Source organism: Arachis ipaensis, chromosome B7 (genome assembly GCF_059453495.1).
Source record: "Arachis ipaensis isolate K30076 ecotype BB chromosome B7, ASM5945349v1, whole genome shotgun sequence".
Taxonomy (NCBI): domain Eukaryota; kingdom Viridiplantae; phylum Streptophyta; class Magnoliopsida; order Fabales; family Fabaceae; genus Arachis; species Arachis ipaensis.
Window position 1 is genome coordinate 87,031,875 of NC_142442.1, and position 25,922 is coordinate 87,057,796.

Sequence of the window (25,922 nt, forward strand, 5' to 3'; positions counted from 1 at the left end):
ATTATTAAATGAAAGGTTTGTACCTTGTAGGCTGTAACTTGCAAAAAAAAAAAGGAAAAAAGGAGGACTTTTTTTCTTTCATGGATATGGTTGGATAATTAGTTATCAGAAGTCACAAGTCACTCATTACCTTAATATCCACGTACAATACCTAATAAATTGTGTTGTGAGTTGAGTTGTCAGATTGCATTTTTTTTCTCTTTTGTGATTCATGAGGCAAGTTTGAAGAAATGCTAGATTTGGTTGTGTGAAATGAAATATGAAACAATAATAATAAGTGAAGGAGAAATAATGAATGAATATGAATAAGAAAGAAAAGGAAAAAGTGGGGGTGGGTTCTGTACTGTCTAGGGCTGTCCCCCCCACCCAACACACAGTGTTTGTTTCTCTCTCCAAAGTCCAAAAGGCACTAATACTATTACTATCTATCCATCACACATTGGCTTTTGTTGTTTGTGAGCTTCCTATGCATTTGTCCATGTCTGCTGCTCCCTCTTCTCACTACCTGCAGATGAGGGGAGGAGGGGTTAGACAATCATACTTTGAATCCCTTGTTATCATTTGATCCTCTTCTTCTTTTTTCTCTATCACTCTGTTTCTGTTCTGTTGTGTTGTGTTCTGTTTACAGTCCCATTCCTCTGCTCCTCCCCTGTTTTGTGGTGCCCCTCCAAAAACATGAATTCCCCCTTTTCTTTTTTCATGATTTGACCTCATTTCCCATTCCCATTTTCACTACACTTCCCTCTTTCTGGGTTTCCCCTTTTTAAAATCCACTTGATTACTTCCCTTCTTTATCTTCTTTTTTTCCTTTTTATATTCTTCTTGCTTTAGTTACTTACTTACTTTCACTTTGAAACCTCACAGAGAAAACCACCCAAAAAAAAAAAAACTTTTTTGTGTTCATGGAAATTGATCTGAACCATGCAGTGACTGAGGTTGAAAAGAATGCAACTTGCAATGGTGGCTGTCACAAAGAACAAGCAACTGCTTCTTGTGTGTGCTGTGTGCCATCATCATCATCATCATCATCCTCATCCTCTGCTGTGTCTTCTTCTTCGTATCTGGAGCTATGGCATGCTTGTGCTGGCCCTCTTACTTCTCTCCCAAAGAAGGGGAATGTGGTTGTCTACTTCCCACAAGGGCACTTAGAGCAAGCTGCATCTTTCTCTCCCTTCACACCATTGGAGATTCCAACACATGATCTTCAACCACAGATCTTCTGTAGAGTTGTCAATGTCCAACTACTTGTGAGTGCCCAATTCAGTGAAAACTGCATACCCTCTTTTCTGTTCATTTGGTTTTGGACTAAATTTTCATTTTTTTTTCCTGTGTATTTCTTTATCAACAGGCCAATAAGGAGAATGATGAGGTTTACACACAGGTCACTTTGCTTCCCCAAGCTGAGGTTGGTTTGCTTTTTGAAATGTTGTTTTTGAATTTTTAAGCTTCATTCAGATTTTTTGTATGAGGCTGCAATTTGGTATGTGAATTCAGTTGGCAGGGATGGGGAAAGAGCTTCTTGAGGAATTGGGAGCTGATGAAGAAGGAAATGGAAGAACACCTACAAAAACAACACCTCACATGTTCTGCAAGACACTCACAGCCTCTGATACAAGCACTCATGGTGGTTTCTCTGTTCCTCGTAGAGCTGCTGAAGATTGTTTTCCTCCTTTGGTGTGTAATATCATGCTCTTCTTAAATATGCACTCATCTTTCTAGATTTCAGTCCGAAAAAAATTGGTATCGGTATATGAACTCGTTCGATAAGCTAACTAAATTAGTATTAAGTTTTAAATTTATGGTGTTTTCTTTTGATTACAGGATTATAAGCAGCAGAGACCCTCTCAAGAGCTTATTGCAAAAGACCTGCATGGTGTGGAGTGGAAATTTCGCCATATTTACAGAGGTATTCTCAAAAAATAGAAAGAAATAAAGAAGTGTGTGTGGCTGGCTTCATATGTTGGGGATAAATTATACAGAAAGTGGATGTGGTGGTTTTTGTCAGGTCAGCCGAGGCGGCATCTACTCACTACCGGATGGAGTATTTTCGTTAGCCAAAAGAATCTTGTGTCCGGTGATGCTGTGCTTTTCCTAAGGTATGTATATGTTGATCTTGGACTTCTTAATTGGCACAAATCTGCATTGGAAACACAGCAAATGTTCTTGAAATTCTTAATGTCATGTTTGTTGCCATATTTAGCAGAAAGTAATTATCAACTGCCAAACTAAAAATATTTGGATGTAGTTAGTATTGTCCTATTTATTGGATTGGTCAAAATATGTTCTTGTCATAGTGGCTCTAAAGTACCAAACTAGCAAAATGAAATCAAAATCTACTATGTAGAACATACTTCATGTGCAGTAGAATCTTGAAGTTATTATGAGTCGGTAAACTTTAAAAGCATGAAAAATGAAGGATAATAATGTACAAATGCCTGTTGATTATATATATTTTGTAGGGGTGAAAATGGAGAATTGAGATTGGGAATCAGAAGAGCTGTTCGACCAAGAAATGGTCTTCCTGAGTCTATTGTTGGTAACCAGAGTTGTTATCCCAATTTCCTTTCTTCTGTGGCTAATGCTATATCAGCAAAAAGCATGTTTCATGTTTTCTACAGTCCAAGGTAATAGATCAGAAAGATGTTTTCTTCTGTTCTTAGTTCTTATCAATATGCAAATCCGGTCTAGGGATTAAATGTTCAGCCATTTAACTTGCTATATTGCAGGGCAAGTCATGCAGATTTTGTTGTATCCTATCAAAAGTATGCCAAAAGCATCAAGAATCCGGTGACCATTGGCACAAGATTCAAAATGAAATTTGAAATGGATGAATCACCTGAAAGAAGGTCAACAGTGGCAATAGCTATGAATATTTTAGCTGCATATCTCTCATGAAAATTTGTATCCTGTGAGGAACATGAATCAATCTTCTTACCTTGCAGGTGTACTAGTGGTATAGTGACTGGAATGAGTGATTTGGATCCATACAGATGGCCTAAATCAAAATGGAGGTGCTTAATGGTACATTTTCAGTTTTGCTTGAACTATGCACCATGTTTTCCCCCCAAACATTTTCTCTAAGTTTACTGCTTTGATATCCAACAGGTCAGATGGGATGAGGATATGGAGACTAATCATCAGGATCGAGTATCTCCATGGGAGATCGATCCTTCGGCTTCTCTCCCTCCATTGAGTATGCAGTGTTCCCCAAGGCTGAAGAAACTGCGGACAGGTCTGCAGGCTGCATCATCCAGTCACCTCATCACTGGTATGACTGTTAATCAAACAAATGATGATATTATATATATGGCCAAGTAGTAATCACCCCCCTAATTTTCATGATGGCGGCAGGAGGCACTGGGTTTATGGACTTGGAGGAGTCTGTAAGATCGCCCAAGGTCTTGCAAGGTCAAGAAAATACAGGTTTTATGTCCCTATATTTTGGACGTGACACAGTAACTAAGCAGCCAGGTTTTGAGATCAGTTCTCCCAATCATCCGAATCTTGCATCGGCCGGAGCAAGAAAGATGACTGCTGCTGAGCTTATGAGGGTTCACCCTCCTACATATGCAGGCTTCGTGGAACCTAATAATAGGTTTCCGAGGGTCTTGCAAGGTCAAGAAATATGTCCACTAAGGTCCCTGACAGGGAAGGTTGATATAAACCTCGGTGCTTGGGGTAATAAACCAAGTAGTGCAAGTTGCACAACTTTCAACCTGCATCAAGCTACCAGACCAAAATTTGATTCTTTAGGATCAGAAGTCCTTCAAACTGCATATTTTCCTTATGGTGATATTCACAAAGCTGGTCATGGTAGCAGCATGTTGTGCTCTAAACCGTCGAGTTTCCAAAGAGATATTGCGCCATTTAACACTCCTCTGACTCAGGCAGGGATAATTAGAAATGAAATTGGAAGGTCTGGCCCTTCAATCATGCATGAGCAGAAGCTGCCGGAGAATGTTTCCGTGGTTTCTTCTTTAGGGGGAAACAGCATGAGGATGCCAGTTCCGGATGAAGAGAATCTCAAGGGGAAGATAAATGGATGTAAACTATTTGGAGTTGCCTTGTCTGGAGAAACTACCACCCAAAACGCTAAAAGGAGCTGCACAAAGGTGAGCGATGATAGGTAGCAACAGAGTTATATTATGATATGCCAACTTTTTCTCTTACTTTGACAAATTTGGCCAACCAATATAACATACACTGAATGAAGGTTCACAAGCAAGGCAGCTTAGTTGGAAGAGCTATCGATCTCTCAAGATTGAGCAGCTACACTGATCTCTTCACTGAACTTGAGAGACTCTTTGGCATGGAAGGCCTACTAAGAGATCCTGATAAGGGATGGAGGATCCTGTACACCGACAGCGAAAATGACATCATGGTTGTCGGGGATGACCCATGGCAGTAAGTACTCCCCTTCCTTAACTAAACATCTGTATATAAAGGAAAATGCTGTTTATGCCACCTTACTCAACTTAACGTGTGTTCCATTTACAACATTCGTGTGCAGTGAGTTCTGCAATGTGGTATCAAAGATTCATATATATACACAAGAGGAAGTGGAGAAGATGACAATTGGGATTATCAGTGATGATACACAGAGCTGTTTGGAACAGGCACCAGTCAATATGGAGGCTTCTAAGTCTTCCTCGGTGGGTCAACCAGATTCTTCCCCAACAGTAGTTAGAGTCTAGTGTCCGTGTTCGGGGTTGCCTTTTTGTGTTTGCCCTCTTCTTTTCCTTTATTTGCAATATAATTGAATGCAATTTTCATCTGTTGATGCAAAGATTGATTACTACAAGATGCGTTAGAGAACTGAATTATGTAATAAGGCCGTTATTTACCGCTGAAGCGTTAACTAAGGTTGACATACTCTGAAATAATAATCTTAGGCTCCGGGTCCAATATAACAACGCAATATGGAGAACAATCTAGGACCTGACCAAGTGCGAACCTAGTACCATTAACCACTGTCCGTGATCCCGGTGATTTAGGATATATTCATTTTTCACAAAACTATTTTATTTTTCCTGGTTTCGTTTCTTATTTCTGGCCTTCAGGCTCAAAGCCATCCAATGAGTACGAAAGAACCTTTTTTTAGTTAGGCCCAAGAATCAAGGTGGAGGCATTGCTTCGTTCATTTTCTTCGGAGAGGAGGCAACAGAATAGCAGTAACTAGCAAGCCAGATTGGTGAGTGAACTTTTGGACTTCAATGCTTGCCTCCCCTGCTCTGGTTCCATGCCACTTTAACTTGCACACTGTTCGATGGCCAAACAATTCAAGTCGGAAGAAACTCAAGAAATATGTTCTTCAAACAGAGACCATCAATTTCAAGGAGAGAGTACCACTTAATCACTTATCTACCAGTTTCCTTTACAAACGGGTAAATCATATATTACAAAATTGGGCATATAGCTGGGGGTGATTGAGATAAACCTACTTCTGAATTCTGATATTTTACTAGAGAATCCGATGGCTATACATTTACAGGTAATTTGCTCTCAGCAGAGCCAAAATTGAAGATAAAATATTCTCAATGCAGAACTCCCCACCATATCAAAATGAACTGCGTCCATCCAGACAATGTAGCATGCCTAGTTGACAACACGAATTATATAGCCTGCGACGGACCTGTCATCATGTGTTGTAAGGACAATTTGAATATCAAATGTCAAGAATTGAGAATCTTTATAGCAACATCTTTACCAAAAATACACCCGGAAGGCAAAACATTGGATGGGCAAATTTGTAGCTAGTAAGTAGATTCCTTCACATTCCCTCATCAACTTCCATTTCCTGAGCACCAATATCGCTGCTCAGCTTTCTTCAGTTTCTAAATGCAAAATATGGTGTTTAGAAGGGCCTCATCTTAATTTATTATTATATACACAATGTCTAATGCCTCTACTCAGAATCTGAATCAATAGAAAGATACAAGTGGGGCCTTACTGAACGTTTTTGGCGGGGAAACGAGAATGGGCTGTCAGATCTTGGCCTACTTGCTTTGTCAGATCTAGCATCATTCATACCAAGAAGCAAAGAACCTGGCATGAGAAGGAACAATGAGTTGAGGAGAACGGGCCAAAACATAAATCTATACTGCATTCAAAATGACCAACTTAGAACAGGCACACAACCCCGATAATGTAGTGTTGAAATACAATTGTGCATGTAATTTTTCATTGATTTGGAGCAAAATAAGGGAGCATAGCAGGAGACAGGAACTAGGGCAGGACACAGTTACATCTATGTAAAAAGCAGAGGAACAAAGTGACGAGGCAAAAGAACCGTCTTATGGAAGAGAATTCCTAGGAATTTCTCTTTTTACTAATAATATATATTTTTACACTGCATAACTTGAAAATGGGCAGGATACTAACCACCACAGGGTGTGTGTATCTATACTTCCTGATCCAGAGGGCAAGTTGAACAAAATGCCTTCCTCAGCTAATGACATAGTGCTATATAATGAAAGAGTTTGCAAGAGAAACCGTGACAAAAAAATATATACAAGATTTAACAAAAGTAACAAACCAGTATCTGTCAATGTGTCTGTTGCACCTCCTCTGGATGTAGCCTGCGATCTGGAATTCAACCCACTGGGGACAGAACCATTACCATTACTTCCACCAGCACCACCTCCAAGCCTAAGAGAGATCCAATCATCAGTGCACACACCATTTGACACATCTGCCTGTTCTCTTGATTCATGCTGCACAGATGATTCCAGTGGTGTTGTTGGAAGAAAAATCTTAAGTGAGGGATCTTCTCCAGCAAATGCCAGAGGATTGTCTACCAAACCACCAACCAAACCACCATTTAAATCAGCATCAGATCGACCTGCAGAGGAATCCTGTATCAAAGAATTGGATTCCAAAGCAGAAGTATCTGAAGCTAACGTATAACCATTTAAATCACCATTCTGCAAGTGGACCAATGCATCCGAGACATCTGCATCTGAACTAAATAACTGGAATCCTGAGCCAGCCTGAGTTCCTGAAGGCAATGACCAGATGGAAGAAGGCATCCCAAAATCATCTTCATTGGGGTTACTGAAGAGCCCTAAGCATGGATTTCCACCAAGATTGTGATCTGTATATGAATCAATAATTCCAGGCTGTGGCATTGAGTAAATATCAGTATCAGCGGCACCAGTGTCGTTATTTTTATACTCAATTGTAGAAGATACCAATATATCATTGTCATCTTCTGAATCAGAGAGAACAATAACTTCTGCATCAGCTGCCAGAGCAGAAGGGTTAGGTACAGTATATCCATAAGCTGAATCAACATTATTGTGAGGCACTGAATCCATCTCAATCCCATTGGTAGGAGAATAATCAATATGCCCACCGACACCCTGATTTACACTAGGATCATCACCTTCCCGACCACTTACAGTGTCACTGCTGCTCATTGGTATAACCACATGATCATGATTTCCAAAATCTTTGTTCAATCCATTGCCAGATGAGGTATTTGTGTCCTCAGGTTTGCTGAATACCCAAACTCCATCATGATTCTTCTTCATGCCAATTCTTAGACCAGTTGGAGTGTCTGAAACATCTTCCTGTTTGAGCTTTAAAGCCTCCATTCCATTGACTTCTCCACTGGTAGAAAGAGCCAGGGATCCATCAGGACAGTGCCATTGAACAAGATTCCCTAACTCCCGGTGTTCACTTTCACTCTTAGCCTTGGCACGCCAATAACCATCAGGCTTCACCTCAATTTCAGTAACATCTTCCCCACAATTTCTCATCTGTACCAGCAAATCAATGTAAATAATTATAAGTTCATCTCATATAAACTTTAGGAAGAGAGAAATAAAGATTAAGGGGGGTAAAAGACCTACCATAGAAGTTATCCGATTAAAATAAGGGTCAATAATGATATCCTCCAATGCATAGTTTTTAAGACATATGGGACATTGCCACTGCAGAAACAATTAATGCTTCATCATACATACTATAAAAAATATACTTCTATGTGGAGGATGTCATACAAATCATGGGCCAATTTGAGGATCTTACCTTCCTTGAGCGTTGATTCATTTCCACAAAAATTTCAAGATCAAAGCAACCCATGTGAGCACAAGGTTTGAATCTTCCTGCAACCCTCATTCTTGAACCACTCATCTATAAAGTTCACATGCATAAAAAAAATGTCAAGATTTGTGAAAATGACCAGCAAAACTTCAAGGATTAATAAAAAACTGTCCAATACTTGAAAGCCTTACTGGACAACGAAGGTTGATGGTAAAAGTATCTGAGACCACTTCCAAATCACTGTCACTGTCAGCATTATCATCTGCATTTCCACCCCCAACACGAGAACATACACGTGCAAGAGCATCTTCAAAACGCTCCCCATCAGACTCCTTGGGAATTGTGTTTAGGATCTAGAAAACGGAGACTCAAATCCTTTAATATAAAGGCACATACAGATAACATTTGGAGAAAGGATATAATTGATCAGAAAGTTAAGACTACGTAAGAAATGTTCTATCAACTATCAGTCTATCTCAATTCCAGTAAGGAATCATACCATTATATGGTAATAGGAAATAGGAAAATAAGCAACCATACGGAGACTCAAATCCTTTAATATAAAGGCACATACAGATAACATTTGGAGAAAGGATATAATTGATCAGAAAGCTAAGACTACGTAAGAAATGTTCTATCAACTATCAGTCTATCTCAATTCCAGTAAGGAATCATACCATTATATGATAATAGGAAATAGGAAAATAAGCAACCATATAATGCAATCTACCTGTTGCAAGCTACGCCTTTTAACAATACGGACCCCTAAACAGAAAATGCGAGCATCACAGCCTGTTAAGGAAATCTTATTAATTCCGTCTTTTGTATATGGCGTGATCTGACAAGGAAGAAATAAGGAAATTCAATGAAACTTGTAAAATTAACACTTCAGAAAACCTTGGACTAAACCTAGCACCCAGGAGGAAAATATCTCCATGTAAAATACAAGACAGAGATTAAATGACTGCAGGAAATTCTGAGAAGTTACAACCATACTGAAAATAAACTTACAATTGGGCCATCATCACGGCCGTTAGCCCCGAGCAGTTGTGAACCAGGTCGGTTAATCACACGAACAGGAACACCTACATGTACCATACTCAAATCAATAAAAACAAAATGCAGATGCAATCAAATTCACCAATTCTTCAAACAATGTTTCTGTTGCACTAAGTAATTATGTACCTCTGATCACACGAGTAGCATGAAAGCTAAAACAATATCAACTTTCTGAACCAATTCAAAAAAACAGACAACAGAGAGAAGATTGTGACTAGAAATCATACCATTGACCTGCAGGTCTGTATATTGTGGCCATTGCATCCTATATGAAACTTTGTCGTTCAGCAGCATGCACCAGGCCTACAAACGACACTTGGCTTATATCAACAAACTAACTTAGGTAAAAGGTTGCCCATTAACTTACTATAACTAAAAAATAACCAACCTGAACATCAAATTCTGGTCTTGATACCAAGTCTTTGTCTGCCCTTGTAAGTTGAAATGTTCTATCCACACTCTGCACTGGGTTGGCTCTGAATAATTCAAAGAGAAATATGGTCAAATCATTCAAGCAACACCAACAATAACCGAGTTTTGTCCCACGAAGTGGGGTCAAGCCCTTCAAGCAGAAATTTTTCAAAGGGTATATTTTCATCTCAGACAAACAAATACAATGCTCAAACAGCCTTATCTATTGCACACAACATAAAAAGGAAATAGCACTAATATTATGATCATTTCTAATAGCCAAGGTTGTCAAACTCGCGAGTCTAAGTAAACTCGTGGAGTTGACCTAGACTCGACTCGCGAGTTAACTCGTAGACTCATACGAGTTCACCTATTATGAAATATATATATATACATACTCAATTCTAACCCTTCAAAATTAATAATATCAATCTTAAAAGCACATAATAAATTAAAATAATAGCATACATTATAACAAATACTTTAAAATACACATTCAAATCCTCTATAATTATTCTTATACAAATACAACATAGAACACACGAAATTAAAAATTCTAAATCTGTAATACTAAATCTTTAGTTGAACATTGAACAATATCAAATAATCAAATTAACTCTAATCAAAATAATTAATTACCAATCAGCCATGAATGGATGAACCATCTGGCCATCTAACATAAACGATAAGCAATAGGCTAAAATTAGAAGCAATAAAATTTAAAAAGCGAAAAGAAAAACTAAATCAAGAAGCAAAAGCTCAAAGAAAGGGCAAAAGGCATACAAAAAAATGGAGGATACAGAAGAAAAGAAGGGGCAAAGTCCCAACAACAACAGCAGATCGAAGACAAGGGTGCAGCAGCAGCACGAAACAACGGCGACAAATAGTCATGGATTTCAAGACGGTGCAAACCAGAGCAGAGATAGGACTGCAGTGAACGGTGATAGCACGATGGAGTTGCGGATAGTGGAGATGTGAAGAAATACAAAGCAGAGGGCAACATAGGTAAAATTCACAAAGACAATGGCGCAAATCAGAGCAGAGGTAGTAGATGCAGTCGAACAACGGCAGCTCGACGAGGAATGGCAACTACGGCAGAACATGGAGAAAGTGAGACTTGAGAGAAACGACGCAGATGAGTGAGTTGTGAGTGAGTTTTCTTTCATTCTTTGGGAGTGTTATCGTAACCCTAATAAAAAAAAAAGTGTTTCTTTGGTTTCAAAATGACGCTTTTTTTAGCCAAAATGAAGAAAGACACAAACTCGCTAACTCGGTCCTAGACTCACGAGTTTGTTCGAGTTTGACCGAGTCTAGCCGAGTTTACTCATGATAGAGTCTATGCTCGAGTCAACTCGATTCCATATCTAAACTGAGTTAACTCGAGAGTTTGACAACAATGATAATAGCACAAAAGATAAATGTTAGTTGTTACAATCCCTTCAAACAGAACAATGTCTTAAATATAAAATATCAATAGAAAGCAACTAAAACTGGAAAGAAAAAATATATGCATGAACTTGTGTTCAAGATCGAAACAGATAATATTTCCCAATCTCTAGGCGGCATAAAGCAATAAGAAATTTATTTCTGTTCAATAGAAACTTGAACAATCAGACAAATTATGTCTATCTTCAGCACATCCACACAAGGCACTCACCCATCAGTTGGAATATGGGTTGTAGTCAACTTCACAGGAAACATAGGGGTGGCCACTGAAACCCAAAACCTGTAATGGGGAAAAAAAAGAGCAGAAAACAGATATTTGAGTGGCTCAGTGCATTTGGAGAAATGGAGTTTATCATTTATTTTCTACATTTTTCTATTCTAGTGAGGGGGTAATCTCCATTGTTATTATCAGTTAAATTGATTCCTATTGTAAACCAACACATGCACTAGAAAATACTAACACACAATTGCTCTTAAAGTAAAAATGTATACGCGGAACTAAATTACGAAGAAAAATACTTTCAAACAACAAATTCCGATCCCAAATAAGCTAAAATATCAAGGAAACAAATCTTACGGATCTGCACGAGTGAGTCGACAGAGTTCACAGTAAAATTTTTGAGGAAGGGGTGGAATTGGTTCCATAGGTTTCTCTGGAATAATAACACAGTTAATGTGCTGCCACACATGGCATCTTGTATCCTCACACTGCAATAAAATAAGAGTAAAGAATATAAATATCTAAGTTGTAATTGCAGAGTTGTGAAAAGTACATTCTATTGACGAAATAATGTGGCTGAGCGTCAATGAAATTGTATGCCATTGCAAGAAAGTGGATAAAGTTTTACACATTAGGAGGAACAAAGAAACATCTTGAACATTACATTACACCTTTATCAGTGGATCAGTTTCCAACGAACTACCACAAAGACACCGAATCTTTGTTTCTTCCTGAAAGATCTCATCAACTTCACCTTTAATTTTAACATTACTGACATCTGGGGAGGAACCCTGTCCCTTTGATGCTAAATCAATGGCCCCAGATACCTGCAATTTTCTGTTCAAAAAGGAAATACAAAACATCAAGAAAGAAAAATAATAAAGCTGGGAACATGAACGGCAGTAGACTTATCCAAAATCAGACCTAAAAATCAAATCACCAAATCATGTCAGAACTGTGATCTACAACTTTTGCTACACTAAGTTTATCTGAAGCATATGAAAAGGCATATATATGAACACTTACCTAAAGGTATCATCCACTAATTTTGCCACCTGTTCTTTCCCAATAGCATTCTTCTTAGCCCAGATTTTGGAAGCTGGAAGGGAACAAGTATCTCAGTTAACAGGAAAATGAATGATTATTTTTATAAAAAAAAAAAGAGAATATCATTACGACAGAGAGAAGTATCGTTAGAACAAGGCTGGGTGACAAGAAATTAAGAAAAAGCTCAATTTCATAAAAGTAAGAAGGAATATTTTTTTAGCAAAAGAGAAAATTCACTGCGGTTTAACAGGATACCCTGTAACTTTAACCGAAGAAAAAAAGGGAAAAAGAAGAGGACAAAGAAGAAGCTACAACTGACCATCAGAAAGAAGGTATCATCAGACAAATAAAACACGAAACCTCCGCAACACATCTACACTCGAGAATTTAGCTAATAACTATATTATGCAGATATAGTCTAAAACTTCCAGCATATAAGCTTCTCACCGGCCAAACAGGGACATTATGAAAATTTAAAAATTAAAGACTTCAAGGTAGAATTAGAAACAAAGGTTGAGACATGTGGTCGTGTGTGCCAGTGTGCATCATAAAGATAGAGTAGGGTCTTACCCTGTTCATCTGAGAGAATAGACAATATCCTATCAATGAGATCCTGCAGAAAATAAAACATCGAAATAATTATATTTTTTATAATTGCCAATGCCAGAATCAGTAATATTTTTTCTTATCTGACCTGCTTCTTTCCCTGCTTTGAAAGTCCCAATTGAGTGAGCACATCTTTGAGCTCTTTTATGCGAAAAGAATTCAATTTTTCCTACAAGAGATGTCACTCAATCATAAAAGTAGAACAGCATTTCAATTTATAGTGTGCAGGTTCACAACAATTGCAATGAAGAATAATTATAACCTATACCAGACATCCCTTTTCTTTCGTCAGAAGTAAGCCAAGTAACCAAAAGACCAAAAAAATCCAATCAATGAAAACAAGCCACACACTAAACTTGGCAGAGGGGCCAAATAAAACAAATTCACCATCCATGCAAATCAGTTCTTTAATAAAACGAAGTTTGCTCCATCTGCATTAAAAACATTTTTTACCACTACAAATTTCAATTCCACAATAACACTACGCAAAAGCAAACTACCACAGTACAATGCTACACTGAAAGAGACTTCAACAAGAAGTATCGTCGAAAAACAACAATGAACACGTAAAATCGTTATCCTAATATACCTTACAACTAGATACCAAGTCCATTTGTTCACGGAATCTTCAGCAACAGTCGGCAAGCAAAAGCCACGTAAGTTAGGCCATACTGGCAGCAGCAGCAACCGATCCTACACAAAATCAAATAAACGAAGCAAAAACAAAGATGAAAGGAGTTCAATTAAGCATGTCAACGTTGAATTGCAGGTGAAAATCAGGTGAAATTGAGCTGAAACGAGGGAATGGAAGCAGAGAGAAGTGATCGCGAAATAGAGAGAAAGGGGAGAACGGAATGACGGTTAGGGTTTTGAGAGCTCACGAAGACTGAGTGCACGTCTCTGTGTAGTGGCGGTACTGTGTCCGTGTCTGTGCTGCTATCGTTTTTTGTGTTTTGGTTGGTATCGTTTTTTGACCCACAGCTCAGTCTTAGTCTCTTTACTATACTCGCAAAATGTGGACCTAATGGCACATCATCCAATCCACTTTATTTTACGAGAACATGTCCGGGTTATGTTTCAATACGCTCGCGTCTACCATGCGGACCTAATCTTCATTTAGAATATTTTTTTCCTAAAATTTGTCAAAATTTTAAAAATGTTCATAAATTTTATTTAATTTTAATTATATTTTCTAAAGTTTTTTATTTGAATCAAATATATTTTTTACCTTACTTTCTAGAAAATTTAGGATCGATTCAATAATAACTAAATTTTAGGATAAATTACTTTAATAAACTAAGTCTATTCGAAAATTACTCAGATCCTCCAAAACGAAAAAGGCTACCTGAATGTCCCAAGTTACATTTTTATATAAATTTAATCTATTAAATTCGATTTATGCAAACTGGTACTAAATCGAATCCATTAGATTCAAATTGCATGCAAATGGACATCGGCTATAAATCGAATCTAATAGCTTCGAATTAAATACACACTAAATCGAAATAATGAGATTTGATTTGTATATGCATGTAAATCAAACCAATTGAGTTCGATTTATAATGAAACTTGGCCAATTTTAGTATTTATTACACTAAGGGGAGTAAATCGAATGCACTTAATTCGATTTATACAATATTGACGTTTATAAATACGAGCTCATCGTGAAATTTTCACCATAGTGAGATTCACAATGGTTAGTGATGAGAGTTTTGTAACTCTTGTGCACTATAGAGGGTTCATTAAGAACAAACACGACCAGGTATTAAGTTTACTAATAAGGAACCGTTGAGTGTTTTTTCTCAAACCTTCGACGAGTTTTGCTGAGTTTAAGGATACTATACTCCGAAAATTAGGTATGCTTGGCGTCAAACGAGTGGAGAAGTCGTTCTATAGAATCCCCATATCCATGTTACGTGATGATGTGAAGTATAATTCATTTGTTATTGGCAGTGAGGAAGACTTGCAAGTTCTGCACCATTGTCGCCGTCAGTTTTTCGAGGTGAGGACTCCGAAACTGTTGGCTAAGCTTGTAGATGTGGTATCTAGTTCTGGAGGTTCGAATCAAAATCCTCAATCCTCAGGACATCCAGCCTGCTCTAGTGTCATGCTTGTTGGTGCCTCGTCGGTTGCACTGGTCATTGCACTTGAGGAAGGTTTGGTAGCTTCTCCTTCCTTTGCATTCAATCTAAACTGCAGTGGTGATGCCGGAGTTGGTGAGACTGGATAGTTGGGGGAGGTAGCATTTGCAACACCCGGTTCTCCTACAACGGTCCCGGTCTTTGGAGAGGTTGCAGTACCCGATGGAGGGTTGAGGATGCACTGCATGATGATGATGATGTGGATCCCGCCACAATAGCGGATGATAGTGACGATGACACACCACGGTCGACTCCAGCTGTGGGTAGGGGAGCATCTAGTTCAGGTACTAATCAGTTCCCCCATAATTCTCAGCTTTGGACTTGAATGCCATGGCACCTCAACGGAATCCGGGAGTACCTGTTGGGTTCGGTGCTAGAGAGACACAAAATACATGAGTTATATATGAATTTCAAGTTGGTCAGCAGTTTCAAGATAAAGAATAAGTCGTGTTAAGCGTGAAGACTTATAGCATTCGTCGTGGGGTTGAGTACAAGGTATTGGAATCTGATAATCGCAAGTACTATGGCAAGTGCAAGGAGTTTGGCAGCGGGTGCGCATGCTCATTTGGGTTAGCCTCCGCCAGCGCAGTGGTATTTGGGAGGTAAAACAATACAATGGTCCTCATATTTGTCTAGACACATTTATATCTAGTTATCACATGAAGCTTGATTATCATGTCATATCGGTCTCCATATTGTCCATGATTAGAGCTGATGTTGTCGTCTCGATCAAGGTACTGCATAATGGCACAGAGGCACACTTCGGGTTCAAACCGACTTTCAAGAGGGTTTGGATGGCTAAACAGAAAGTTGTGGCCCAGATTTACGGAGATTGGGAGGAGTCATACAATGACTTGCCACGATGGGTATTGGGTATTCAAATCACGATGCCAGGTAGTGTTGTGGTGTTAAAGACGAGTCCTGTGTGGGTTGGTGGGCAGGTAGATGACTCTGCAGCTTATTTCTATCGGCTTTTCTGGACATTTTTACCGTGTATTGAGGCATTTCGACATTGCAAGCCATTGGTCAGTGTGGACGGTACCCACCTATATGGGAAATACGGCAGTACACTATTGGTTGCAATTGCACAGGACGGCAACTCGAACATTATTCCTATTGCATTTACACTTGTGGAGGGGGAGAATGCAAAGTCGTGCTCATTCTTTCTATCTCACCTATGACAGCATGTGACCCCTCAACCGCAAATACTTGTCATATCAGATAGGTACAATGTGATAAATCCTGCATTGGAAGCTTCTTACGGTGGCTGGCTTCTGCCTATTGCATATAGGGCTTTTTGCATCTGACACGTGGCTGCAAATTTCGCACTGAGTTTCAAGGGAAAGGATGCACGGATGTGGTTAGTGAATGCTGCTTATGCCAAGACCAAGGTCGAGTTTCACTACTGGTTTGACATTCTTCGTGCCGAAGATCTTGCTTTGTGCGACTGGGCTAATCGGATTGACTATGCATATTGGACTCAGCATCGAGACAAAGGTCGGAGATTTGGGCACATGACTACGAATATATCTGAGTGTGTGAACTCGATACTAAAGGGTGTGAGGAACCTTCCAGTCCGTGCGTTGGTGAAGGCCACTTACGAGAGATTGGCCGAGCTATTCATCTAGAAAGGCAGAGAGGCCGAGGCATAGTTAAGAATCGGGCAACAGTTTTGTCAGCATCTGATTAAGGCAATCGAGGCAAATCTGAAGACCTCAAGGTGTTTCACGTGACTTTGTATGACAGAAACAACTTAGAGTTTACTGTGATAGAGACCACTCCGACAGAGAGTTTTTCACTGGGCACATACAGAGTATTCCTCACTGACCAAACATGTGATTGCGGCTATTTTCAGGTACTTTACTATCCATGTCATCATGCCTTGGCTTGCTGTGCATATGCACGCCTGACCTGGTCCACCTACATACACGAGGTGTATCACCTTAACTCCATGTTTGATGTTTATCACCTGGGGTTCACACTTCTAATTCCGGAGGGGTTTTGGCCGTCGTATGATGATCCAACCGTCATACCTGACCCGGCCAAAAGACGTGCATCTGAGGGGCGCCCCAGGACCACCAGGATCCGGACTACCATGGACGAAGCTGACCCGAACAAGCTCAAGAGATGTGGGCTTTGCAGACAGCCTGACTATACACGTAGGATGTGTCCCCATGGAGGAGTGACACTCGGTTCTGCATCTGCCAATAATGTGTAGGGTTCACTTCATTTATTGTATCATATTATCTTTTACCTGGTATTTATTCACCGCTATATGGTTTCACTTTAACGTTACTGTAGTGTGTTTAGTGTTTAATTTAAAAACTATCACTTCTTGTGTTTTAACGATGTTTAATGTTATTTTACCAGGGATACTTTATGTTAAAGTTGGTTTGTTTGAACAATTTGTTTCACTGCATGTGGACTCGTATTTTACTAAAGATACATTGTATAATGTTGACTAACGAACTCATCTAAAACTAAATACATAACATAACATGTATTACATGTTTTACTAAAGTAATTTTTCATGACATCACATAACATAACAAAATATGGATTACATGTTCTACTAAAGTCCTGTTAGTAATTCTTCACGACATAACATAACTACAAACCGAAATACATAACTAGCCAGCATACATAACTAAAACTGAATACACAACATAGAATTGGAAAGACATGAAATACATAAAACATGATACTAAATAGTCACATATTAATCCTCAGAGCAGATGCGATCCGGTGAAGCACCGTCGAGGACACCTGACCTGCCGAACTCTCTGCGCCAGAGGGACCTCGTCCTCCTCACCGTCGCCACCGTCGCCACCGTCGTCGCTGTCTCCCTCCTGGGGGCAAACTCCGGTGTGCCAGCCTGTGCTATGGATGGACTAGGATGTGATGTACTAGGTGCTGGGAACGCAGAGGGGGTATCCCGCCCAATGCAAATGTGTCGTCCACAGATCTGGAAGAAGACTCATTCAGGTCCACATCAACCCGAGCCTAGGATCCAACTATCGGAGACCTGCGTCTGGCCAACTCATCCTCTTGCATGATCATGCTGATCTCATCAAAGAAATGTGACCCACCAAACTCCGCATCAAGGCCCTCATTGCCCATAAGCTCAGACAGCATCTGACCTGGGCTAATGTACGTCTGATGCTCAGCCAGAGTGCCAGACTGTCGTCACACGTATGAACCCTGACGAAGTAGTCTCTAAATTTGCGACCACAGACATTGCCGCCTGTGTCATGTCCCCCACGCACTCCACCTCCTACATGGCTCCCCTCCTATCTCCCAGGCTGACCATGACCGATATCTCCCCTAAACCCACCATCGCCAAAACCACCACCTCCACCATGGTGTCCCCCTAAACCCCCTAAACCACCACCACCTCCGCTCCTATCATTGTACCCTCCACCACCGGCACCACCTCCTCCACCTCTATGACTATCATCGCTGCCTCCGTCATCGCCGTTACCACTATGTACACTTCACCGTGAGCTTGTCGATACAGTTTGTAGGAGGCAAAACACCCAACAGTTCCTCAAACCATACCCACATTGGCCGCCCCCTAAATATGTTGCGTAAAGTCCGTAAGGCATCCACTGACATACTGACCGTCGATCGGGAGCCCTAACTGGTATACCACACCCTGGAGCGTGATCGTGCACTCCCTAAATGACATGTGAAAAAGTGTGCGTCTTAGGATGCCATCTCTCCACTAATGCGCTAACTAATGGCTCGTCCAGTCGAAAGCATGTCTCGTTCACTCTCGCAAGATAGTATAAACCTGCCATCTGCAAGTAGGAAACGATCCTATCATCTAACGGCACACCGTGTTGCTGTCTCATGCTGCTGATGCAGCGATGGAGCTGCACAAAGATAGAAAAAATCTTATCACAACCATCACAATACAATTTTCAATGCATGAAAAACATGAAAATGATAAACATGGTATGCTCTAACTTCAAAAACTTGTTTATAATATCGCCCAAATTTTAGTAATCGAACCAAACACAAAATCCTAAATAACTCATGAACAAATTCCATTAAAATAAAACCAAAAACAGAAAGCATTTAGTCCCACACGTTTACAGAGAAAATACAAAAAATGATTAAAATACTGAAAAAATCTAACATATCCTAACATCTCTAATCATAACTATCTAACTCAAAAAAAGCACAATTACAACAAATATTTATAATACTTTTTTCAAATAACTCAAGAAATTTATACCCATCACTACTCATTAAAGTCTCGTTGCACATAAGACTAAGAACTTCAAAAGTCTAACATATCTTACATTCTAAAACAACCTTCTTAGGTACTACTTCAACTGATCAAAATCTAACCACCTAATAGCTTACTACTTCTATAGTATTACAATTTTTACATCATATATTTATAAGATATGTTTTATTTATTTAAGTTACTTTGTTGAAACAAATAATTATAATTAATTTATTATATTAATTATTTAATTTAATTAATTTAAATATATATTATTAAATTTAATTTATTGTTACATTAATGTTTAAGTCATTGTTTATCAGAAATTTTTCTTTATTTATTTTTTTATCTTAAATATTTTTATTTTAAATTTTAAATTTTTATTCATTGTTTATATTTCTTTTTTATTTTAATATCAAATCTAATATTTTTATTAATATTTTTTTACAATTTATTATCTAATAGTTATATCTTCACTATCAATTATATAATCATGAATATTTCTTCATTTATTAAAAAAACACATTTTCATTCATTCATTTTTTATTTTACTTATTTCTAATATTTCATAATTTATTTATTATAAAAAATCAGCTAAAAGAAAATTCAATTTTTTTATTAATTGTTCTTTTATTTATTTTATGTTGTTCTTATTTATTCAAATTTTTATATTTTTATTATAAATTTTATTATTTTTATCCTATACAAATTAATCTATCATAACTCTTCATGTTTTGACTATTCTCAATATTTAAATATATTCCTTAGGTGTTTAATCTCATTTCCAATTTGGAGATTGAGTGATGAAAAAACAATGATGAAGATTGTTATGTATCTTCTTCTGGTTTACCTCCCTTTTTGTAAAGATCATGAGTATACGATGGTATTTATGCATAAAAAGTGAGTATAAATTTTATCATATATCTTCTTAGTAATTTTTTATTATCTATTTTGAAATAATAAAAAATAACATAAATTACTTAAGGTCAATAAATCTATCATCGTTGTAACAAGATATTATGTATTTATTTTATTTTTAATAGTTCTAATAGGTGTGTAAACAAAAAAAAAAAATATGAAATCGTTTTTAGGAATAAATACAACTACTTTAACTGAAAAATAGATAGAATATGTTGGTAAGTTTCAACAAATAATAACGTTGATCATATTATTTTTTTAAAGAATGAATATGATACTAAACTATAAAACAGTTATAGATAAATTTTAGGGTTAAATACTTTTTTCGTTCCTAAAGTTTGAGGTGAAAATCAAAATCGTTTCCGACCTTTTTTTCTTATAAAAGTCATTCCCAACATTACAAAACATTATAAATCGTCATTTTCTACTTCAATTATATTTTTTGAACATATTACCCTTAACTATTAATAAAAATAATATAAAAAAAAAAAAAGAAAAACCCTACCCCACCCACTCCCCAGCATCTCTCCCCCCACCCCTCACCCAATGTCCTTCCTCCTACTCTCTGGGTCTCTTCGAACTCCCCCACCCCCACCTAAACCCCATCTCCACCACCATCATCAGTTTCCTATTCCCACTATCATTGTCCTTCACCTCCATTTCATCTCCATTCGTGGTGGATGTGGTCGTTGTTGCCGGCAAGTTGATAAGCGGCGACTTGCTGCAAATGGAAGCTCTTCGACACCAGTTGGGAGGCGACGACGCAGCTACATGGGTGAGAGAGATGAGATGATGTTAATGAGGGAGGGTTATTGAGAATCGATAATGATGGTGTGATGGGGTTTACTTTTTTTTTTTCTGGGAACTGATGATGATGGTGGGGTGAGATTTGAGGAGGGAAAGAGACAAAGAGATGCTGGGAAGTGGGGTTATTTTTTAATACTATTTTTATTAATAGTTAAGGATAATTTGGTCAAAAAATATAATTAAAGTAGAAAAGAACGATTTTATAACGTTTTGTAATGTTGGGGATGATTTTAATAAGAAAAAAAGGTCGAGGACGATTTTAATTTTCACCTCAAACTTTAGAGATGAAAAAAGTACTTAACCCTAAATTTTAACAAAAATTATTCTCTATAGTAATTTTTTTGCTATGATAATAAAGACGATTTAAGGATAAATTTATCTTATATTAGATTGTACTTATTCAAACCGATTTTGATATAAAAATAAAAAAATTTAAAAGTTTTACTCATAGATCATGAAAAAATATTTACAAATTTAATCAATAATGTTATTTAAAGAAAATATTTTAAAAAGATAAGATTCTAATGTAAATATTTTAATTTAATTATATATTATATATTACTAATAATAAATAATTGTTATACTTTGACATTAAATAAAATTAGTACTAATTGATTTTATTATTTTAATATTGAAGATAGTTAAACTTTAAATTTAATTTTTATAAAATTTGTGTAACAAAAATTATTATATATATTTTTATTAAAAAAAATACTTTACATATTTTTTTAGGTTTAATTATTCTATTGGTCCCTATAGTTTCGCAAAATCTTCAATTAGGTATCTATACTTTTTTTTCTTTTAATTGGGTCTCTACACTATTTTTTTTCAATTAGATCCCTCTTGAAATTAATTTTATAGGAACTCAACTAAAAAAATTGGTGTAGGGACTCAAATAAAAAAAATCTAGATACTCAATTAAAAAAAATTAATGCAAGAACTCAATTAAAAAAAGATATAAAAACCTAATTAAAAATCGTGCAAAATTATAAAAACAAACAAAATAATTAAACATTTTATATATTATACTGTGCAAAACACAGGTATATATACTAATTCTTCTAAAACAGATGACATAAGTAAGTATTCCATCATAAAAATATTATACTGTACAAAACATAGGTATATATACTAATTTTTCTAAAACAGATGACATAAGTAAGTATTCCATCATAAAAATAAAGCCACAACATATATTTAGACTTTTTTTAATAAAATTTTTACTTATAAAAGTTAACTTTTAAAATATAACTATTTAAAAATTATAATATATATATTTAATAAATTAAATTAAAAATATTTTAAATAAGCAATAATAAATATATTTGATAAAATAACTTTTTAAAATTAAAAAATAATATAATAAATATTAATATAAAAATTAAGTTTAGATATTAACTAATATATAAAATATTATATATTAGACTTTTTAATTTGATAAATGTAAACTACCTTTAAAAAATTCATCTTTTTTGTTTTTTGATGTCAAAGAATAAGAAAAAAAAAACACACTAAATATTAGGAATGTAGTTCAGTTGTAACAACACTATTAATATTTTTCAAGGCTCATTCCATTTTAGTTATTGTATCCAATTGGATGTTGCATATTTAATCAAGGCATCAACAATTTGGTTGGCATCTTTTTAAATTAGATTCACCTCTGCTCTCTAATTCTGGCTTAAAATTTTTTTTATTTTAGTCACTAAATCATTGTCAGAATTTTACATATGGTTGTTCCTATCATTAATGTTAGATAATCATTAGAGAATTATTAGAGTCAATTTAGATCAGTTAGTATCATTTATATTTATATAGCATATCTGTATATTAATTGTAGGATTCTATACTTTTATTACTTTGATTCTTCTAGCATCTATATATACCATTTGTACATTGTACTTTTAATCACACTCAATAATACACAAATTCCTTCTCCAGTTAGTCTCTTGTTTCTAACAATTAACAATGATAAAAATATCCAAATAATCTGTATCGCAAGTGACCTCTCTGAACCCAACTTTCTATGCTAGAATTAGCCCTCTTTAGATTGCAAAAAGTTCGCTTCGAAGAATAGTAGAAAGTGATAAAGAACCAGCACAACCATGCAATCAAGAGCCATTAGTCACGTAACACACATCCAAAACCAGCAGATTCACCAAATTTACTAACATCATAGTTTATTTTAACCGAAAATTGAGTAGGTGGAGACAAAAAAACAACAAATAAAGAGTAAACACATAATGCATAGATAAAAATTTATGAAGTTCAATTTGAAAAACATGTATAAGAGCTATAACCTTACCCATTCTCTATGAATTAGCTGGATTAAAAACATCATTGTTACAATCCCTCCAAATTTACCAAATAGTCGCCAAAAGAGGGAGTCATTAGAAATCATGTCCTTGTACAACCAGCAATCTGACTGTTAAATGCCAAATTCAAACTATGCCAGATTTCTTTGGCCTTGGGACACTTACGAAGACAATGAAAAATCGTTTCAGGTTCAGTATTACACCAAGAGTACAAATCGGAGCTTCTCAAACTTCTATGAAAACGAAAAACAGCTGTAAGAATTGCATCATGAATACATAGCCAAGTGAGAATTTTATACTTTTCAAGAACTTAGGTCCGCCATAACCAAAACCAATTAGTCTACTCCTCCAACCGAAAATACATTTACAAAGCCACAAATAACCATTTATAGAAGAATAAATATTAAAAAAAGTTGTTGGCCACTTCCAACTAATTCCTTCACCCATAAGGCAATCTGGTATATAAAAAAGAATATTCTATTTAATAAAATCAGATAACAAAATGTAACACTTCTCAAACTTTCACTTAGGTGTTTTAAAAAATATTTCTATCCTTTAATAGTATAAACATAAATAAATAGTCTTTTTGATTTATCAAATATAAAATAAAAAATATCTCTAAAAAATTTTACCAAACAAAATCATAATCTTTTCAAAAATATTCAATCGTCATAACCAAATTCAAAGTCAATTATTTAAAACTGTCCAACCATAATTTTTTTTTTCTTGCTAACCAACTATATCTATCTTTTATGAAATAAAATTTGGATAAATTCGAATTTTAGAACCAGCCAACTTTCTCATCAAATTGTATAACATTATAATAAGGTGGTCACTCTGATAAAGTTATTCAAAATGTCTTTTTTTAAAGACGTTACATGTGGCACATTGTTATTAGACGAAATATTAAATCGGTTAATAAAATATTTTAAATAAACCAAAATAAAATCGGTTGATTATAATTATCAGATCCGATTTGATCCGATTGGTTTACATAATCTGAACCAAATCATATTTAAATTTTTTATCAAAATGACAAATATATCCTTAACTTTTATTTCGCAGACATTTAAATATATAAAAATATAAAATTACAATTAAGTCCTTTTTTTTGGGTAATACAATTAAGTCCTTAAAAAAAAACTCTAAACCCTTGGTAGCCCAAGTCCAAGCCCAAGCCAAGGCAAACCTAATCTCAATGGCTCACCAATTTCTCAATCTAACCCCAAAAAAGCCCTAGCCCCAGCAATCAGCATCTCCTTCGTCTCCTTCGTCTCATCTCTCTGCTCATTATCACGATCTCAAGCTTTCTCCCTCTCTCGTCTCGGGTCTCGCACTCAAGGTTTCCGTCGCTCTCCGTGTCGCCAGTCGTCACCATCTCGCACTCAGTTGCATTCGCACGCCTTCCCTGAGCTCGTCGTCTCCGGCGGCAGAAGCACCCAGACCCGGGACTGGTCGCCGTCGTCGTCGCTCCATGGCTCCTCACCGTCTCGCACTTAGTCATGCGCCTTCTCGCGCTTGTCGTTTCCGGCGGCAGAAGTAGCCGGTCCCGAGGTTGGTCATCATTGTCGTCTTCGTACTTTGAATCTCGCCGTCAGCTTCCTCCCCGCCCTCAGATTCCTTCGCCCAACCAGAAGCTGGTCCCCGATTTGGTGATTTCCAATAAATTCCTCTGGTCCTTTTTTTCAGTTTTGTTGCCCTAATTCATCACTGTATTTGAATTTGTTGCTGAATATATAACTGAACTAGTTTTTATTTTTGCTGAAAATCATCATTGTCGTGAATTTATTAGTATTTATTACCACCGAACCTTGAATAATTTGTTGAGCTAGTTTCTTTGTTGCTTAAAATCATCACTAAGATGAATTTTGTACTGATTATCATCAATGAAGCTTGAATTTGTTACTGTCATGCTCAAATAATTACTTAGCTAAATATTTTTGTTGTTGGAAATGTGAGTTGAATATATTAGTGATTGCACCTTGAATTTGTTGTTGTCTTGCTAAATAATCACTTAGTGCATGAAAATGAATGTTAAAGGGAGATCGTTGCCAGAAATTAATATTTCTCCTTTTTTCGATGATTTACTATGTAATATCATGCTTAGTTATGCTTAGAGCAGGACAGATCTGTATGGTTATTCATTTTTTTCGATGATTTGCTATTTGTTACATGTCTTTGGTTGCTACAAACATGAGCTAAATACATATGATTCATTGGTTAAAACATTTTCTTATTTTTTCTAAGCTTCCTCTAGTCTTTAAGGCGATTGTTTACACTTTTTTAGTCTATATTTTATCCCATTGATGCTCGTCTCCCCTGGTGTTTGTTGTTTGCTTTTGACATGTGTTCTAAGACTGAGTTTTGACCTTCATCTTAAACAGAGATCCTGCAAATGTCTATTAGTTTTTAACTTGGTTGCTTATAATTTTTAGCATGATATACCTCTCAAATCTATAAGCTGCTGTTCTGTTGCACAAGGTTTGTTGTAGTTCTTTTTGTACAACTTTTCGTAGGACTTAATAGTCTTTTCTTGGTCATGTAGGACTAATACTATAATGGTCTAAGGATCTGTAGGTAGTTCTTATCAAATTCCTTATATATAATAACGTAAACTATGGTCAGTTAGATGAAAATCAAGACTTAGAACTATTTAAGTAGCTATATAGTATAGT

General features: G+C 36.5%; 3 protein-coding genes across 9 annotated transcripts; 2 read left to right on the top strand and 1 right to left on the bottom strand.

The window, feature by feature from the left end:
- Positions 1 to 327: 327 nt before the first annotated feature.
- On the top strand, positions 328 to 4,874 carry LOC148553238 (auxin response factor 4-like). Of its 2 annotated transcripts, none has more exons than XM_088492744.1 (12): positions 328 to 1,247; positions 1,349 to 1,405; positions 1,495 to 1,674; positions 1,822 to 1,906; positions 2,006 to 2,096; positions 2,460 to 2,624; positions 2,727 to 2,846; positions 2,943 to 3,021; positions 3,106 to 3,268; positions 3,352 to 4,112; positions 4,214 to 4,404; positions 4,511 to 4,874. In XM_088492744.1, exons 1-12 carry the CDS (start codon positions 903 to 905, stop codon positions 4,692 to 4,694), a joined length of 2,421 nt encoding a protein of 806 aa, XP_088348870.1. In that variant the 5' UTR covers positions 328 to 902; the 3' UTR covers positions 4,695 to 4,874. The 2 variants fall into 2 exon arrangements, with proteins under 2 accessions (XP_088348870.1, XP_088348871.1); XM_088492745.1 differs by having other exon boundaries at positions 449 to 1,247; positions 1,349 to 1,409; positions 1,502 to 1,674.
- A 455-nt stretch (positions 4,875 to 5,329) lies between these two features.
- LOC148553239 (E3 SUMO-protein ligase SIZ1-like) lies at positions 5,330 to 13,858 on the bottom strand. 6 transcript variants are annotated; one of them, XM_088492740.1, is made up of 20 exons: positions 13,717 to 13,858; positions 13,425 to 13,528; positions 12,924 to 13,004; positions 12,800 to 12,842; positions 12,209 to 12,281; positions 11,854 to 12,019; positions 11,540 to 11,670; positions 11,174 to 11,242; positions 9,494 to 9,581; positions 9,333 to 9,408; positions 9,058 to 9,131; positions 8,777 to 8,884; positions 8,238 to 8,399; positions 8,032 to 8,136; positions 7,854 to 7,934; positions 6,536 to 7,760; positions 6,382 to 6,448; positions 5,951 to 6,045; positions 5,708 to 5,834; positions 5,330 to 5,632 (listed from the first exon to the last, which is right to left on the bottom strand). In XM_088492740.1, the coding sequence occupies exons 2-18, from the start codon at positions 13,446 to 13,448 to the stop codon at positions 6,021 to 6,023; spliced, it is 2,598 nt and encodes an 865-aa protein (XP_088348866.1). In that variant the 5' UTR covers positions 13,449 to 13,528; positions 13,717 to 13,858; the 3' UTR covers positions 5,330 to 5,632; positions 5,708 to 5,834; positions 5,951 to 6,020. The 6 variants fall into 6 exon arrangements, with proteins under 6 accessions (XP_088348866.1, XP_088348869.1, XP_088348868.1 ...); XM_088492743.1 differs by lacking the exon at positions 6,382 to 6,448 and having other exon boundaries at positions 5,330 to 5,621; positions 6,536 to 6,841; positions 6,920 to 7,760; positions 13,717 to 13,841; XM_088492742.1 differs by lacking the exon at positions 6,382 to 6,448 and having other exon boundaries at positions 6,536 to 6,841; positions 6,920 to 7,760; positions 13,717 to 13,841.
- Positions 13,859 to 14,693: 835 nt separating this feature from the next.
- LOC107610329 (uncharacterized) lies at positions 14,694 to 16,157 on the top strand. The gene is made up of 3 exons (XM_088494797.1): positions 14,694 to 14,991; positions 15,066 to 15,260; positions 15,613 to 16,157. The coding sequence occupies exons 1-3, from the start codon at positions 14,694 to 14,696 to the stop codon at positions 16,155 to 16,157; spliced, it is 1,038 nt and encodes a 345-aa protein (XP_088350923.1).
- Positions 16,158 to 25,922: the final 9,765 nt, after the last annotated feature.